The following is a 17335-nucleotide window of genomic DNA, read 5'->3' as shown; positions in this document are numbered from 1 at the left end:
GAGGCAGAAAGATACATAAACACACCATACACGCACATGCACACACACACACACGCTAAGCGGTGAGTTCTAAAGCAGGTATTTAATTAAACACTGTTTGTCACACCCCGACACTGCTACACATAACTAAAGTTTGGAGACCCCTGCCTTAAGCCCAGTACTTCTCAACTCTACTATGCCTAGAAATCACCTGGAGATCTTGTTAAAGTGCAGATTCTGGTTTTGTAATGCGGGGTGGTTCTGAGATTCTGAATGTCTAACAACTCCTCGGTGATGCTGATGCAACGTGTTCAAAGACCACTCTTGGAGTCAGAAGGCCCTACACCAGCAGTTCTCAGAGTGTGGTCCCTGGACCACAATGATGAATTCACCATCAGCTGATGAATGCACCACCAGCATTGCCTAAGAACTTGCTAGAAATGCATATTCTCAGGCCCTATCCCATACCTACTGAATCAGAAGCTCTGGGGGTGAGGCCCAGAAATCTGTGTTTTAACAAGCTCTCCAGGTAATTCTGGTGCATATTAAAGTTTGGAACCATTACACTAGGCCATAATGTCTCCTATCACCTTGTTGTCTGTAATTGGCTAAACAAGTGTGGCAGTACTTTATGTTCAAGTCATTACTTTTCACTGGGCTATCTGAACTTTCTACTGGGAATTATCAACATTCCAGTAATTCTTTTCAGACACCCTTAAGATTTGGGAATGACACCGAGATCATGAGGCTCAAATGTGATGTGTAATTAAGGAAGTATTTTCTGAGGCCTCCTTTATTAGGCTTAGCTTGGCTTCCTCTAATTGGTTTAGACTTCCACACCTGGAGCTGGACTAAGAGATGTCCCCTCAAACTTTTTTCTTGGAGTAAAATATCTCCTTTAGCTCACCCCCACTTGCCCACTCTAGGCCCCTATACCAGGTCCTGGATTCCTCAGAACGTAGGTTAATCCCAGGAACTTTTGAATCTGGCCCCCTGTCTGAATGGAAATAACAGGATGGAGCTCCCCAAAGCTCCAGACTCAGCAGCCCTGGTCTTCCCAGCCCCTGCGGTCATGAGCTGTGATGCAGAGATGGCCATTTTTGGAGAAGCAGCTCCCTACCTGTGGAAATCAGAGAAGGAGAGAATCGAGGCTCAAAATCGCCCATTTGATTCTAAGAAAGCTTGCTTTGCAGTGGATAATAAGGAATTTTATGTGAAAGGTATGATCCAGAGCAAGGAAAATGACAAAGTCACAGTCGAGACCCTCGACAACCGGGTAAGTGTTGATCTCAGATGTCCTTGCTAACATGGGCATCCCCCTTTGCCTTTGGAGTAGAATAGTAGAAATTGCATGCTGGCCCATAGGAATCTGAAGATAGAACAAGACTCACATTGATCTACTCTGAGTGAAGTCGCAGGTAAAAACTGTCATGGCACATACCTTTCCTCGGGCTCTTTCCTTCGAGGACTTGGGCTTTGAGAGTTTTTATGATGTTTGCTTTGGAGAAAGGGGAAGGTGGTGGTGGAAGAGTTTGGACTGTTTAAGGGAGAGATTGATACAGATTGCTGCTGGATGGGCGAATATACCAAATAGAACTCTCTAGGCTGCAGAGTGACTTACAGAGGGAGCTCCAGAGGCAATGCCTAATTTAATGCAGAGAATTACAGAGCACCATTCAATTCAATCCTTACTGGACACGCACCATGTCTAGGTCACAGTGTCTATCACTCTGCAAATATGAGCAAATCTCAGTCCCGCTTCCCCAAAGTTTATCATCTAGTGTAGGAATCAAGAGTACATGGTGGGTATGGGGACTTCCCTGGTGGCACAGAGGTTAAGAATCCGCCTGCCGATGCAGGGGACACGGGGTCAATCCCCGGTCCCAGAAGATCCCACATGCCGTGGAGCAACTAAGCCCGTGCGCCACAACTACTGAGCCTGCACTCTAGAGCCCGCGAGCCACAACTACTCAGCCCGTGCGCTACAACTACTGAAGCCCGTGTGCCTAGAGCCTGTGCTCTGCAACAAGAGAAGCCATGACAATGAGAAGACCGTGCACCGCAACGAAGAGTAGCCCCCACTCGCCACAACTAGAGAAAAGCCCGTGTGCAGTAAGGAAGACCCAACGCAGCCAAAAATAAATAAATAAAATAATTTTTTAAAAAAAGAGTACATGGTAGGTATGAATCGCAGTTCACAAATTCAAGCATACAAGACAGATGATGATGACGATGATGATGATGATGATTGTTATTATTAAACTTAACCTCTGGTGTCAGCCTCTTTTCACAGGGCCGGAAATAAATTTTCTGGAGTTACTATTGGGGTCCCCTCCCCAGAGCCATGCCACATTTTCAGTAATACCACATGGGGTGTCACTGCCCCCCTGAAGGATTGCTAAGAAACAAGCCCCAGTTTCTTTTTTTTTTTGGAAAAGATTTTTTTATCCAGTGTTTAAGTAAGATTAAAAACTACAAGATTTTGCTTGCAGCTGATGAGCAAGAAGAGAAAAGTTAAACCCAAATTATCATCTGATTGGCTAGTTAAAACGCTCTGACTTAAGATCAAATTATTCAGTGACACACCAGTTACTTTGTGTGGGCTGAGGAGTTCTGGAGCAAAACAGCCCTAAACAAAACATAACATCTGAGAGCACAGGGCTAATGGGCATATGAAATACTAAACAAGAAAGCTGATAAAGGGAGGCTGTCGCAGACCTTTTGCTATTTTAGGCTTCTAGCAGTTGGTTACCATATACAAGGACTTAGCAGCCAGTTATTTTATCTCTTGACTTATCTGAGGTTAAACAACTTTAACCCACTAAGCAGGAATAAAGAGACACTTTGTAGATGAGTTGGAAAACATAAAGCAGTCCCACTTCTCCAGTAGAATTTTAGTTGAATTAAATCATAAGAGAAACAATGATTACTGCACATATTGTCCTTGTCACACTGCATCTGTTGAGTAGAATTTCCATTCCAAGTGTTGTTTTCATCTTCACCATCGTCTTGAGTCCTCAATCTGTATATCTTGCCCTCCTTTTTAAAGTCTTCCCCCCGTTTCTCCAGCACTCTTTTTCTGACTGGTTCCCTTTTTTCTGAGTTGCTAGAGGATGCAAGGTTTGAGGATTCCAATGATGCTGCTCTCACCGAGGTCTGTGCAGGAGGAGGATTACTAAATAAGAAGTTGCTAATCAATCTCCAGATGGCAAGGAATGGGTAAAGGACTGTCCGCAAGAATGTCCAAAAGTCGCCACTGGAAGAATGTACCATGGATGTAGTTGGTCTTCCTGCTGGCAAGAGTACCACTGAAGCACTTGGGGCAAGTTCCAAATCCAGTAATTTCTTTTTATAATCTTCTTTGGTAAATTCCCTCCTGGGAAACATTGTTGCTAATGAAAAATTACCGTAAGTGTTGCCAACAGTCTGTGCAGCAAACTTTCTTGCTTCTTCTAGAGGAGCATCAGAAGGGAACTGATTTGTGAAGGAAGAACCATCAGGAAGACGGAATTGAATTCTCACAACACTGCTTCTTTCTGTTGTGGAAGAGTCTCTCTTGACTTCCATTTCTGCCTGTTTGGCCAGCAGGGCAGCAGCTTTAGCAGCTTCTACTTCTTCCTTTGTCTTTGCAAAACGAGCAGCTCTCTCTGCACGGTCCAGTGCAATCTTCTGTTTTATATGCTCTCGAGCTGCCCTATCGTCTGCCTTTTCTCTGTTCCTTTCCTCTAACACTCTTTTTGTTCATTCTTCTTCTTGCTTTCTTTTATAATCCAACATTTCTTTTCCAGTTTTCCTCCTCTCAATTTCCTCCTTAATCTCTCTCTGTTCTTCCTCTTTCCTTTTCTCTTCTCTCTTTTCTTCAAGTTTTTTGGTTAGTCTTTCCACTCTGACGGTGAGCTCCTCTGTAGGTCTCTGATTTGAACATCCACCAGGCTCTGGAGACACAGTGGCCTGGCCTGAAATTTCTCCTCCTGTTGCAGAATCTGACTTTGTGTCAGAAGTGGGTGGTGTCTCACAGAGCTCTACATTTCTGGACTGACAGTTTTCAGAAGTGTTGTTCTGATCAAATGAGGTGGATGGAGTAGAGACTGAACTTTCTCACTGGCCACTATTTGCCACTGATATTTCACCTTTTAACGAGTGCATCTGCCGGACTTTGTGGATTCTGGTAACAAGTTCATCTGCAGGAACACTTCCTGCTATTACTTCCAAGGGAATTCCACTGTCTCCAATAAAGAAACTGGATGGAACACACACTACAGGATAGATCTGTGAAAACTGTAGGCAGGCTTCACTTTTGGTATCGATTTTCACAGCAACAAAACTGTTTGAAGATGCTTCTGTCACTTTCTCATCTTCCCAACTTGCAGCCATCTGTGTAGCCTGTTCATCATCACCTGCCACGAACACCACGAAGACCGCGCCGCTCCTCTTGGCCGACGCGATGGCGGCCGGAATGGCGCCCTGGAACCACAGCATCACTGCCCTCGGGCACAGGCGCTCGCTCGGCGTGTTGCCGCCTCGGTCCCGGAGCTGGCACCGCCCTCTCCGTCGTTGGGCCCCCGCGGCCCGCCTCCGGCTCCGCACTGGCACGCAGGCCCGTCAGCGGCCCCCAGGACGCGTGCAAGCGCGCAGGCCGAGGCGCGCCCCGCGACGCATGACGCCACGCGTCGCCGTTGGCAGCGCGCCCCCGTCCTTTGTCTCGTTGGCAAGTCGGTGCGTGCGGGAGCCCGGGAGACCGCAGGCCCTGCAGTCCCGGAAGTGGAAGGAGCTCCCCAGTTTCTGAACCTTCAGGACACACAGATTTTTCCATCTTCCTTATGCTATTTTGGATGTCCCTCTCTCTCTAGTTTAGGGCGGTGGGGCAGAAGGGCTTCCTTTCCTCAAGAGATTTGGTCTATATCAACAAATCTCCTCCCTTTTATCTTTTTGGTAAAACCCTCAAAGCTCTTCTGAGGATTCGGGCTTTTGGAAAACAAACGCTAGAAAGGCTTACAGGCTCTCTCGCTTTTATGCCCTATTTTCTACCTTTCCTGAGTAATGGAGTGCCAGTTGTATGCTTAAAGGGGAGGGAAAACAGAGAGGGGAAAATTAGGTAATAGTCTCAAAATACTGTTCAGGCATGGACCATGCTTCAAGTCCAAATGTTTTAACTATTAGGGCAGCGGTGCAAGGAATTCTGGAAGCCTTGAAAAGACAGGGGAGAGCAGAAACAGGTCATGGAAGAGGTGGCACTTCAGAAGAGCTTTGAAGGTTGCTAGATGTAATTTCAATGTAGATATATTCCAGACAAAGGGACCCACATGAGCAGAGGTATTGAGGTGGAGATGTACAGAATACACTGGAAGAGTTTTTTCCAATCTTCCAAGCTTGATCTCATTGCAGCACTCATAGCAAATGGGGTAAACAGAGGCAAGCTGCTGTGGCCTTGGCCATCCTGAGTTCCACCTGGCCACCCTGAGGCTGAAGGGCTCTATAACTTTGCACACCTGTAACCCTCTTCTGGCACACAGAATGGCATGCTGACTTATGGGCATCAGACCAGAATTGGTTATACAGTTTGACCAGTCTTAGATTTATCAAGAACAGTTATTTACGGATCATCTCTGGGCACAGAAATGATCCATAAAGTTAACCACAGTAATGGGGTAATCTCACCACAATATCTCACCATTTTCACCCCACTGGTAGGTCACCACATCGGCTCTCCCACTCATCATGTGATTTTCCTCTCAGTATCCAGACACTCACTCCGAACAGTGACCAAGTCTTCCCCATGAACCCTCCCAAATTTGACAAGATCGAGGACATGGCCATGATGACCCACCTACACGAGCCAGGAGTGCTGTACAACCTCAAAGAGCATTACGCAGCCTGGATGATCTACGTGAGTACCCTTCAACCTCTCTTTATTCCATTTCCTTCTCTTAGTAAAGTCAAGATCCATAGGTTGAATTTTCTGATTTTCTCAGACCTACTCAGGCCTCTTCTGTGTCACCGTCAACCCCTACCAGTGGCTGCCGGTGTACAACCCTGAGGTGGTGACGGCCTACAGAGGCAAAAAGCACCAGGAGGCCCCGCCCCACATCTTCTCCATCTCTGACAACGCCTATCAGTTCATGTTGACTGGTGAGTAATTTCTTTAATCCATATTTAAAAAAATAGTTTTAGTGAAGTATTCAAGTCCTTTAACTGCACTGGTTCTTAGTTAATTACTCGAGCCCTTCACAGGCTTTGGTCATCCAAACGGTGCAATGACCAAAGTGACCTCAGTAGATTCAGAGGATGTCAGGATGGAAAGCCAGGGGCGCAGTATCTTCCATTACCAGTCACGGTTCTTAAGCCAGAGCTTGGGACTGAAGCCACACTAAGTACATGCTTCTCTGGGGGTGGATGTGAAGCACAAGGAGATGCGCTGCCCCCACCTCCAAAGAAACCCCCAACAGGAACACACTTGGAAGAGAGACTATATTAGTAGCCACTTAGGAATGCAAAGTTGGAGAAATGGGCACAGCAACTTCCCTTCACCTGTTTTCTCAGGCTCCCTCTTTCTCCTCCTTAAATTTCCAGAATAGCAGATGAAATAGCAGAGATGTGGTAATACTGTCACCCTTGTCATGCTTAACATCACTTCGGTCTGTTCAACTTTCACCTGATTTGACTTGGTGCAGAGAGAAGAAGTAGAAGCAAGCATCTGAGATCTGAAGATGCTTAAAAGTCATCCAGGACAATGTTGCCCAAACTTCAGCCATTCCAATGTCACATTCGCAATCCTGGCCATTTCTGCATATTTAAAATCTTTCCTTATAGTGACTGAAGTTCCGTCCATTTCAAAAAGGAAGAATAGGGAATTCCCTGGCGGTCCAATGGTTAAGACTCTGTACTTCCACTGCAGGGGACATGGATTCGATACCTGGTCAGGGAACTAAGATCCCACATGCCACGTGGCGTGGCCAAAAATAAAAATAAAATAGGAACCGAACAAATCTGCCCTTTGATCTGGAGGAAAACTATTTTTTAAAAAAAGGAAGAATAATATCACTATTAGTATTAGTTTCTTAGGACTGCCGTAACCAAGTACTACACACTGGGTGGCCTAAGCAACAGAAATGCATTGTGTCACAGCTCTGGAGCCTGGAAGTCTGAGATCAAGGTGTCAGCAGGGTTGGTTCCCTCTGAGGGCCGAGAGGGAGAATGTGGTCCAGGCCACTCTCCCAGCTTCCGGTGGTTTGCTGGCCATCCTTGCCATCCCTTGGCTTATAGAATCATCACCTTGATCTGCACTTTCATCTTCACATTGTGTTCTCATCTGTCTCCAAATTTCTCTTTTTATAAGGACACCAGTCATATTGGATTAGGGGCCCACCTCCTCCAGTATGACCTCATCTTCACTAATTACATCTGCAATGACCCTATTTCCAAATAAGGTCACATTTTGAGGTACTGGGGGTTAGTTAGGGCCTCAACATATTAGTTTGTTGGGGGGAACACAATTCAACCTATAACACTCTTGTAAATGGAAAATCACGGTCACTGTCCACAAGTAGAAAGTAAAGGTGAAAGAAAAAGGCAATGACAACAAATCAGTGTCCATAAATTCTAATTAGAAGCTGTGGCTTCTTACAAGTTCTAAGTCTGAGACTTGCTTTCTTTGTTGAAAAGGGAGATAAGAAAGCGCTATTGAGGAGGTAAAGATCTGTGAACATGAATAACTTCCACACTGTGGGACTCACCGTTCACTTCCCATGCTGCCCACGTTACACATCCAGCATTTGGGAAATCTGCACAAATTGTCTCAAAGAAGATTCGATATGCCCAAATCATCACACCACTAGTTAATGGCAAAGCCAGAACTAGAACTCATGGGCTCTGTCTACCCCCAATGTTGCCTGATTTGTATATCCTGCCTGTATGTTGTTTATTTATTCTGTCCTGCTTCCTTCTGCATTTCTAGATCGAGACAACCAGTCCGTCCTCATCGCGTGAGTAACCTGTGTTGTTGCCATGATGACTTGGAAGGGGCTGTCCATTCCTTCTGCTCTCCTTTAGCTCACTTACTTTTTAAAAAGAAATTATTTTATTGAAGTATACTTGATTTACAATGTTGTATTAATGTCTGCTGTACAGCAAAGTGATTCAGTTATACATATATATTCCTTTTCATATTCTTTTCCATTTTGTTTTATCACAAGGTATTGAATATAGTTCCCTGTGCAATGCAGTAGGACCTTGTTGGTTATGCATTCTATATCTAATAGTTTGCATCTACTCATCCCAAACTCTCAATCCATTTGTCCTCCATTCCCCCTTTCCTTGGTCCCCTTGGCAATTACAAGTCTCTTCTCTATGTCTGTGTATCTCACTTTATTTTATTTTATTCTACTTTATTATATTTTATTTATTTTTGGGTGCGTCGGGTCTTAGTTGCAGCACTCGGGATCTTTTGTTGGGGTGCGCGGGCTCTTCGCTGTGGTGTACAGGCTTCTCTCTAGTTGTGGCAGGCGGGTTTTCTCTTCTCTAGTTGTGGCACACAGGCTCCAGAGTGCGTGGGCTCTGTAGTTGTGGCACGCGGGCACCAGAGCACGTGGGCTCTGTAGTTTGTGGCACATGGGCTCTAATTGAGGCGCGCAAGCTCAGTAGTTATGGCGTGCGGGCTCGGTTGCCCCGCGGCATGTGGGATCTTAGTTCCCTGACCAGGGATTGAACCCGCGTCCCTTGCATTGCAAGGCGGGTTCTTTACCACTGGACCACCAGGGAAGTCCCTCTCACTTACTTTTAAATCAACAGTGGAGAATCCGGGGCTGGGAAGACAGTGAACACCAAGCATGTGATCCAGTACTTTGCAGCAATTGCAGTCACTGGGGAGAAGAGGAAGGCGCAGCGGCAGGGCAAGATGCAGGTGAGCAGCTTCCTGCACCTGGAAGGCTTGCTGGAATGAGTATAACTGAAACCCCAGGTGAGCCCCAAGTGTCCGCAGGGCTTTGTGCTCAGCAGAGATGCACAGCACGAGGTCCTGCCCCAGGGGGTGTTTACGGGGCAAGGCAGGAAATGGCTCCACCTTGTGGACTCGGGCTCTAGCACCAGCTCCATCAGCAACAGCGGAGTGACCTTGAACAACTCCACATCCTCCTTTGGCTAAGGAATGGTTTAGGCCAGTGGTTCTCAAACTGTAGTGCACGTCAGAATCACCAGGAGGGTTCGTTAACAACGGATTGCTGGTCCCCAGGCCCAGAATTTCTGACTGAAATTCCTGTCTCACATTCAAAATCCTGGCATGTTGCATTTCTGTCATGTTCCCATTGTTCATGCCCTGTCCAGGGATCACACTTTGAGAACCACTGGGCTGGACAGTAGTTTCCAAACAGCCCTGAAGTCAGAAAGGCAAGCAATCATGTGGGGAAGGGGAAAAGGTAAAAACTCTGCTTTCTATAAGTGGATTTCTACATAATAATTCTCACAAAATATTTTATGCAACTTAAACATTTTTTTGAGAACCACTGTTTCTATCATATGGGTCACTTTCATTGCTCACAGTCTGTTTCTACTTCTGAACCCGAATATCTGTATAAATGGGTCCTGGTGCATGCAGGAACAGAGGTCTATATTTTACAAATCCATAATTTATAATAAAATGTTATCAGAGAAGAAAGGCCATCTGGGAGATTGAGAGGTAGCAGGTAGGGCTCCAACCTGGAATCTGGTGTGGCCAGAAGCCACTTTGATGCTGTGCTAAGACTCCTTCTACGATGGGACCTTGAAGCCTCCTTGGGTGGGGTGGGGATGGGCCTGTGGGTACTCAGCACAACTGTACCTGCCACCAGCCTGAGCTGGGCGACATCTCTCCCTGGGACCTTTCCAGAGCATCCACACTTTTGAGTCACTGGGAAGTTACTTTGAAGACGTCCAAAGTCCTCTCTTTTCCTCTTCTCACATATTATTAGGGAACCCTGGAAGACCAGATCATCCAGGCCAACCCCCTCCTGGAGGCCTTTGGAAATGCCAAGACCGTGAGGAATGACAACTCTTTGAGATTCGTTAAGACTCAGTCCAATTGTCAATGACCCCCAGAAAGAAAACCCTCTCCTCCAATGCTGAATATGAAAAATGGCCACATAAACTAGGATATACCTGGCCTTAGTCTACCCCCAAGCGCTTCAGATCAAGCTGCCCAACTGGGATATTCTGATAACCCTTCAAAGAACATTTTGTCTTATTCCCAGCCGAAGGAAGATTTAGCTGTCCTTCCCTAACTAATCAGCATCACCTCAGAGCCTCCTGAAGTCACAAGGATTCAAGATTCAAATTCCACAAGTACAAAATGACTTCTCTATGCTAAAATTGGTCTCTTCAGGTGGAAGCATTTTAAAAGACATAAGTCCATTGAACAGTATCCACTGACTTATTAGCCATGAAAACCTTAGTGTGAAGTTAGTTAGCAGATCTGACCTTCTCCAAGTCAGGAGGTGCTGGGAGGAGGGAAAACCTGGTGGAGGCAGCAGAGCTCAAAAATTGGGAAGAAGTTGAAACTGAAGATACTGAAGGATATGTCCCATCCTTCAATGTTTCACTTAGGATTAGCTCAACCAAAGAGGCATTTACTTCCGACACTGGCAAATAAACAAGTATCCAGTCTCCTATCTAATTTCACTGGCCAGTAGAGCAAGTACCCAGAGGCACTTGCATTCAGCAGCTAGAACTCCTGAAGAACGAAAACATAATTCACATAAACCTACACTGGTCCTTCATTAACTCTTCTTAGGCTTCATTCAGAGAATACTGAGAATACTACTGAGGATGTACTACATTCCAGGGTCTGTGGGTGAACAAGCAAGGCAATATTTTTGCCCTCCAATTGGCTCACAGAGTGGTAGCGACCAATTAAGCAGATGATGTAAGAAGGGAGTATACACACACACATATATACTATATATAATTTCACCCCTCACTCCCCAAGATTGGGGGAACCCAAGTGCTGAGTGGGTCTTTGGGGAGCCAGGAGGCCTGGCCTGGGAGCTAGGTTTGCATGTAGTAAGTAGTAAGGAAAACTGAGGCAAGAAATCTCAGAAGTAACATCCAGAGGCAAAAAAGAAGTCAGATAGTCCAACCAGGTTATCAGTTCAAAGGTGTTACAAAGAGTTTGAGCAGGATAAAGACCAAGGAGACAGTCAGGTGTGAGGTGGTCCCAAACAGAGACTTGAGAGGGAGCCTGCAGGCATCCCCAGAGCTGTGGGAACAGGGCCAGGTGCTTTGGGCAGAGCTACCTGAGTCTTGGCTGAGCCAGCGTGGGGACCAGATGCCAAGCAAACAGAGAGGAGGAAGGTCCTCATGCTTCTGGCATCACCTCCTCCGTGAGCCTACACAGCCCACCCATCCTCAGTAGTACCTAACAGAAGCTGGCTACAGTACCATAGAAAGAAAATAACTGTGTTTTTCAATCTGTCTTTGGACAGGGGACGTTCATTCGCATTCACTTTGGAGCCACAGGAAAGCTGGTGTCAGCGGACATTGAAACCTGTGAGTCCAAACACTCTATCTGGCACCTTGGATTTGGCCACAGAGGCATCTCCTGGGGACCCTAAAATCACATCGTTTTTTGTTATCTTAGATCTCTTAGAAAAATCCAGGGTGGCATTTCAGTTATCCCGTGAGAGAGGCTATCATATTTTTTACCAAATCATGTCAAACAAGAAGCCGGAACTTATGGGTAAGTTCCTTGGTTATCATTCTCATCTTCCAAATCGATCACATTGGAAAAAAAACTCAGAGTCAGTTGTGCATAAGATGCTAAAGGGATCCTTCTGCTTCACAGACCTGCTTCTCATTTCAACCAACCCCTTTGACTTCCCCTTTGTGAGCCAAGGAGAGGTCACCGTGGCCAGTATTGATGACAGTGAGGAATTGTTGGCCACTGATGTAAGTATTTTGTGTGTTTATTTACTTAAGTAAGGAATTGTTGAATTTATGAACTGAGAGGTACCCATGATCTCAGGAGGAAGCTGGGATGCAGGGATGCTCAGTGATTAGACCCAAGAGCTCAGAGAATTAGTACAGATCACACCCCTCCCCCACTTGGTTCCATTTCAGAAGATTCCAGGAAATGGGAATACAGAAAGTTCTCCAAAATAGGCCTTCAGTTCCATTCTCCAGCTTTTTAGAGTAAATGTTTGCATGGATAAGGTCTTTAAAGTTTTTGTTGGAAGTTTTCAGGGTACAAAACCATCTACATGGTTCTTTTAAGAAAATCTAGAAAATACAGAAAAGTCTAAAGCAGGAGAAAACAGTCCCGCTCTGCAGCAGCCGTTCCATTCCTCTGGCTACCTGCCACCTCGGGCTCACAGTAGGCACCCACCTCCTCAACACACCTGTCAGGCCTCTGGCCTTTAGCTTTGGGGAGTATCTCCAGGGTCAATAACCATAATATTAACTGAGTGCATTGAGCACTCACGCATGCTAGGAACTGAGAAAAGAGCTTTGCCTCAACAAAACCTCTGGGATCAGCACCACTGCTACCCCCGTTTCATAAAGGTAGAAGCTGAGTCTTAGGAAAAAAACACACGATTTGCACGAAGACAGTTTGTAAACGACGGTCTGAACCCAGATCTGCCCAACCCCAGAACTTGCATTTTTAACCCTAACCCTAAGACCCTGACCCTGACCCTGACCCTGACCCTGACCCTGGCCCTGGCCCTAACCCTAACCCTAACCTCATAGTGTTGCTGACCCTTCCATTGATATAATTGTATGTAATTGAACTTATTCAATAAACCTATTAAACACCTGCCGTCTGCCCAACACCCTCCCAGGTGTTGGAAATGCAATGAAAATACTCCAAAAGATGCGCACCTGGTGGGCACATTGTTAACAAAAGGCTTTTACATTTTCACCAGTAGTTTCTCCTTAAGGTCATCACTTGCCAATTAATGACCATGCTGTTTAGGAAGCTCATTAAAAACCCAGGAGTCACGGTTCCCGGCAGGCTCTCCCGTTCTCCCTCGGGCACTCTTCCACCCTCTCTAGGTTTCAGTTTCCAGGAACTCGAGCCTATTGAGAGAGTGAGGAAATAGCTAATCTGGTTTTTGGATGATAGACCATAAACCAGATTTAAAGAAAAATATGTCATTGCTGGTTTTCATTCAAACAGACAGGTATAATGAAGGAAGGAATCCCTCTGGCCCTCCAGGAGTTGCCTGGGAACCTAGTCTGCGAAATACTTATACATCAAGAGATGGCTCTGAGCTGGAATTCTACCAAAGAAGAGTAGAGCAACCCAGTACAGCTTTATACCCCCTCAGCCGCAGGAGGAGAATGGCTGCAGGCTACTGAAAGCCAGCAGCATTGACAAATTAACTCCCCCCAGCCTTTGCCAAACTACAGTGGTACCTCTGAGTTCTCTGTTTCCTTCTCTATTCTGACTCTTTTCTCAATAAATCCACATTTCTTAATATAGTGTCACAGTGGAAGCAAAACAGACCTTCAATTTTCAGACCTCAATTTATAAAGCAAAGGTTCTAGGGGTTTTGTTTTTAAATTAAAGGACCACATAATTTGAAAATTGTACAGGTTCTAATTCTTCAGTTCCAAGACACCAAACACACTGCATGCGGTCCCCATGGAAAGGCCCCTCTCAGCAGAAGCGCCACCGATTCCACAATGAAAGGGCAGCAAGATGCCCTTCTCCCTTCTCTGCTGCCTGGATGGCCCCCATGTTTTTCAATCCATGCCCCCTGCCAAGTTTCTAAGGTGCAATTCTGAGACCCTTCCCTTTCCCATCCCAGCAGGTGGCCAAGGGCCGGCCCGGGCTGGAGACGTGCAGGAAGCAGAGCTGGGCCAGCTGGCCAGAGTGGGGTTTGGGGGTTCTCAGCAGGAGAAATCACCATGCAGGATAAATCCCTTGGCCTTGCCATAAGCCAAGGGCAAGTCTCTCAGGGCTACGGGCCCTCTCAGGTTCTCCTTGCAGAGACCTCGCGTGGGGCACTTGGCTACTTGGGAAAACCGCGTGGGAGCGAGCTTTACACCAGCAGATGTTTTGTAAAATTGGACGGGGTAGGCTCGGGCCTGTCCTCAAAGCCTCTACTCAAAGGCGAGCCCTTCCTGCGGCCGCCAGGTTAGGGGGCTCCGCGACTGTGCCGAACAGCTCTGGTGTGAGTCGTGGTTCCCTCCTCCACCCACCCCCACGAGCCCCCGTCCCCTTACCTGCGGCCCGCGGCCCTCCGCTCCGCGCTTGGATGCCGCTGGGGTGACAGGGACCCACGGGAGGGGTCGTTCCCGGCCGCCGCGCGCTGGCTCCCTGGACCCGCGCCGGCTCGCCGGGGACCGACGGCGAGGACCCCCAGGACGACCCGCGCCAGGTGCGCTCTGGCCAGGACGCCCACTTCCGGGAGAGGCGCGCGGACCACCGGCGCGCTCAGGTGAGCCGCAGCCAATGCCAAGAGAGACCCGCCCCGCCGGTGCCGCGTCCGCGCGGCACAGCACGGTCTCGGCACTCCGGGCACGGGCGCCTGGGGCCGGGCGTCCCCTCTCCTGCGAGCGCGAGGCAGGAAGCGGCGCCCCTGCAAGACCGCTAGCGATGCCCCGGCGCGCGGGCCCCTGCGGCGCGGAGACCGCTCCAGGCTGGACTCAGCGAGGCCAACGCCGCCAGGACGATCGCTTGCCGGGACCCGGCTCGGGCGGCGGAGCTGCAGGCCCCCGCAAACAACCCAGGTTTTTAAATGGAAAAAGGACTTGAAAAGACCCTTCTCCTGGTAAGACATACAAATGGTCAACAAACACCTGAAGAGATGTTAAACATCGTTAGTCACGATGGAAATGCACATTAATACCACAACGCCATACCCCTCCACAAACACTAGAAGGCCTATAATCAAGAGAATTAAAAATAACAAATTTTGGCAAAAATGTAGAGACATTGATACAGAGTTTCCCATGGGGAAAATGAATCGGTCCAGGAGATGGATGGTGAGAATATTTGTACAACAATGTGAATGTAGTTAATGCCACAGAACTGTATACTCAAAATGGTTTAAATGGTAAATGTTACTTTTAATCACAATGAAAAAAATGAATGAAGCACTGATGATACATGTTAGAACACGGATGAACACTGAAAACATTCTAAGTCAAAGAGGTCATGCAGAAAAGGTCACCCAGATCATACTTAGCTCGTGTGTTTTAAATTCATAAAGGTTTTGAAAATGAGGGAAAGTCTCAATAATGGTTTCAGAAAAAGAAAACTGGATCAGCATGGGAAAAGACATTTCCATAGAGTTGCGGAGATGGTGAATGTTGAAGTGGGCCCGTGGATAGGATTATAAGGTGGAACCATAAAATTTCGTCTTTGGGTCTTTACGTTCTGGTTCCCTGGGAGAGGACCCCAGTATTGCATAAAACACACTGGAGTAGTTTATGTGAGGTGGTGTATTTTGTACTGCTACTTACAGTTTTTTAATACACTTGAAATTACTGGGGAGTACATTACTTTTCAAAAGAACCAGGTCAAAACCATGCCCCAAAAAAGCAGAGAAGACATCAAACTTCATAATACAGGCCAAGCCTTAACCAGATGCGGTTCACCTAAAGTGGTGACGCTCATCATTCTTGTAGGGTCCACGCGTTATTAACAGGCACCATGGGAAGGTTATATTAGGAGCCACTGTGTCTTGGGTGCTGTGGATGACCTGGCTGTAGTAGAAACAGTGGGATTTCTGACTTCTAGTTTCCCACATCAAACCACCAAAACCCTGTTAGAACTAATAAACGAATTCAGTAAAGCTGTAGCGTAAAAAATCAGTACACAAAAATCACTTCTCTTTCTTTTTTTTTTTTTATAAATTTTTAAAAAAATATTTATTTCTTTATTTATCTTTGGCTGCATTGGGTCTTCGTTGCTGTGCACGGACTTTCTCTACCTGCGGCAAGCAGGGGCTACTCTTCGTTGCGGTGCACGGGCTTCTCATTGCAGTGGCTTCTCTTGTTGTGGAGCACGGGCTGTAAGACAGCAGGCTTCAGTAGTTGTGGCACACGACCTCAGCAGTTGTCGCTCGCGGGCTCCAGATCACAGGCTCAGTAGTTGTGGCGCACGGGCTTAGTTGTTCCGAAGCATGTGGGATCTTCCCAGACCAGGGCTCGAACCCGTGTTCCCTGTATTGGCAGGCAGATTCTTAACCACTGAGCCACAAAGGAAGCCCTAAAAATCACTTGTCTTTCTATACACTAATAATGTGCCATCAGAAAGAGAAATGAAGAAAACAATCCCATTTACAATTGCATCTAAAAAATACCTGGGAATAAATTGAACCAAGGATGTGAAAGCACACTGAAAACTGTAAAACACTGATAAAAGAAACTGAACAGACACAAATGAATGGAAAACTATCCCATGCTAATGGATGCAAAGAACACTGTTAAAATGTCCATTCTACCAAAAGCAATGTTCAAATGCAAAGCAAGCCTGGTCAGAACTCCAATGGCATTCTTCACAGAAATATAGCAATCGTTCCTATCATTTGTGTGGGAACACAAAGGCCCCCTGAATAGCCAAAGGGAGTCTGAGAAAGGAGAACAGGTTGGAGGCATCTCCCTCCCTGACTTCACACTACATTACTAAGCTACAGTCACCAAAAAGTGTGCAATTGGCACAAAAACAGGCACGCAGACCAGAGGAACAGGACAGAGACCCAAGAAATAAACCTACGGTTATGCGGTAAGTTAATTCACAAGAAAAGAGCCAAGAACATACACTGGGGAAACAACAGTCCCCTCAATAAATGGTGCTGGCAAAACTGGACACCACACACCAAAGAACACTGCAGTCTGTCTACACCACACAAAAACTGGCTAAAAACCCAATGTTCCAAATGAAGCCCTTCCTCTCCTGGGTCCTCTGAGGACAGACACCCTCAGCACTCAACTAGACACAAGAACCTTCTCCCCCACTTTTCCTCACCTTTTCCTTTAGCAGCGTCACCTCCCAGCAGGTCCAGAGGAGACCTGGCTCCTGTCAGCGTGAACCAGACCCCCCAGTGTCCCAAAGCCCCAGTGGGTCCTGAGGAGACCCGGCTTCTGCTACATCCATTCTGCTGTGGAAATTCAAATTGAAATAGAGCCAAATGACCCATGAATTCTCCAAAATAGTTAAGGAGCAATTAACTAGAAACCGAAAGAAATGAAATGATTATAGACACAGACTTTACTTATTTTTTTTTTTAATATTTATTTATTTAGCTTCGCTGGGTCTTAGCTGTGTCACACGGGACCTTTTTCTTTTTTAAGTTGCAGCATGCGAACTCTTAGTCGAGGCACGTGGGATCTAGTTCCCTAACCAGGGATGGAACCCAGGCCCCCTGCACTGGGAGCACGG

The 17335-nt window shown here is 46.7% G+C and overlaps 1 protein-coding gene and 1 pseudogene across 1 annotated transcript; one reads left to right on the top strand and one right to left on the bottom strand.

The window, feature by feature from the left end:
* The first annotated feature begins 1051 nt into the window (after positions 1 to 1051).
* On the top strand, positions 1052 to 14543 carry LOC137757694 (myosin-13-like). Its single transcript, XM_068534312.1, has 11 exons — positions 1052 to 1255; positions 5723 to 5866; positions 5952 to 6108; positions 7934 to 7961; positions 8767 to 8878; positions 9921 to 10013; positions 11430 to 11493; positions 11585 to 11683; positions 11789 to 11896; positions 13758 to 13819; positions 14223 to 14543. Exons 1-11 carry the CDS (start codon positions 1052 to 1054, stop codon positions 14541 to 14543), a joined length of 1392 nt encoding a protein of 463 aa, XP_068390413.1.
* Positions 1769 to 4472, bottom strand: LOC137757696 (UBX domain-containing protein 4 pseudogene; annotated as a pseudogene).
* Positions 14544 to 17335: the final 2792 nt, after the last annotated feature.

This window comes from Eschrichtius robustus, unplaced genomic scaffold (assembly GCF_028021215.1).
Source record: "Eschrichtius robustus isolate mEscRob2 unplaced genomic scaffold, mEscRob2.pri scaffold_26, whole genome shotgun sequence".
Taxonomy (NCBI): Eukaryota; Metazoa; Chordata; class Mammalia; order Artiodactyla; family Eschrichtiidae; genus Eschrichtius; species Eschrichtius robustus.
This window is presented reverse-complemented; position numbering and strand designations above follow the sequence as displayed.

Bases quoted from the DNA above. Each gene is read 5' to 3' on its own strand.
- LOC137757694 (XM_068534312.1), top strand. From the start codon at position 1,052: ATGAGCTGTGATGCAGAGATGGCCATTTTTGGAGAAGCAGCTCCCTAC. The intron at 6,109-7,933 runs GTGAGTAATTTC...CTGCATTTCTAG, and splicing joins CTATCAGTTCATGTTGACTG to ATCGAGACAACCAGTCCGTC. The intron at 7,962-8,766 runs GTGAGTAACCTG...TTAAATCAACAG, and splicing joins AACCAGTCCGTCCTCATCGC to TGGAGAATCCGGGGCTGGGA.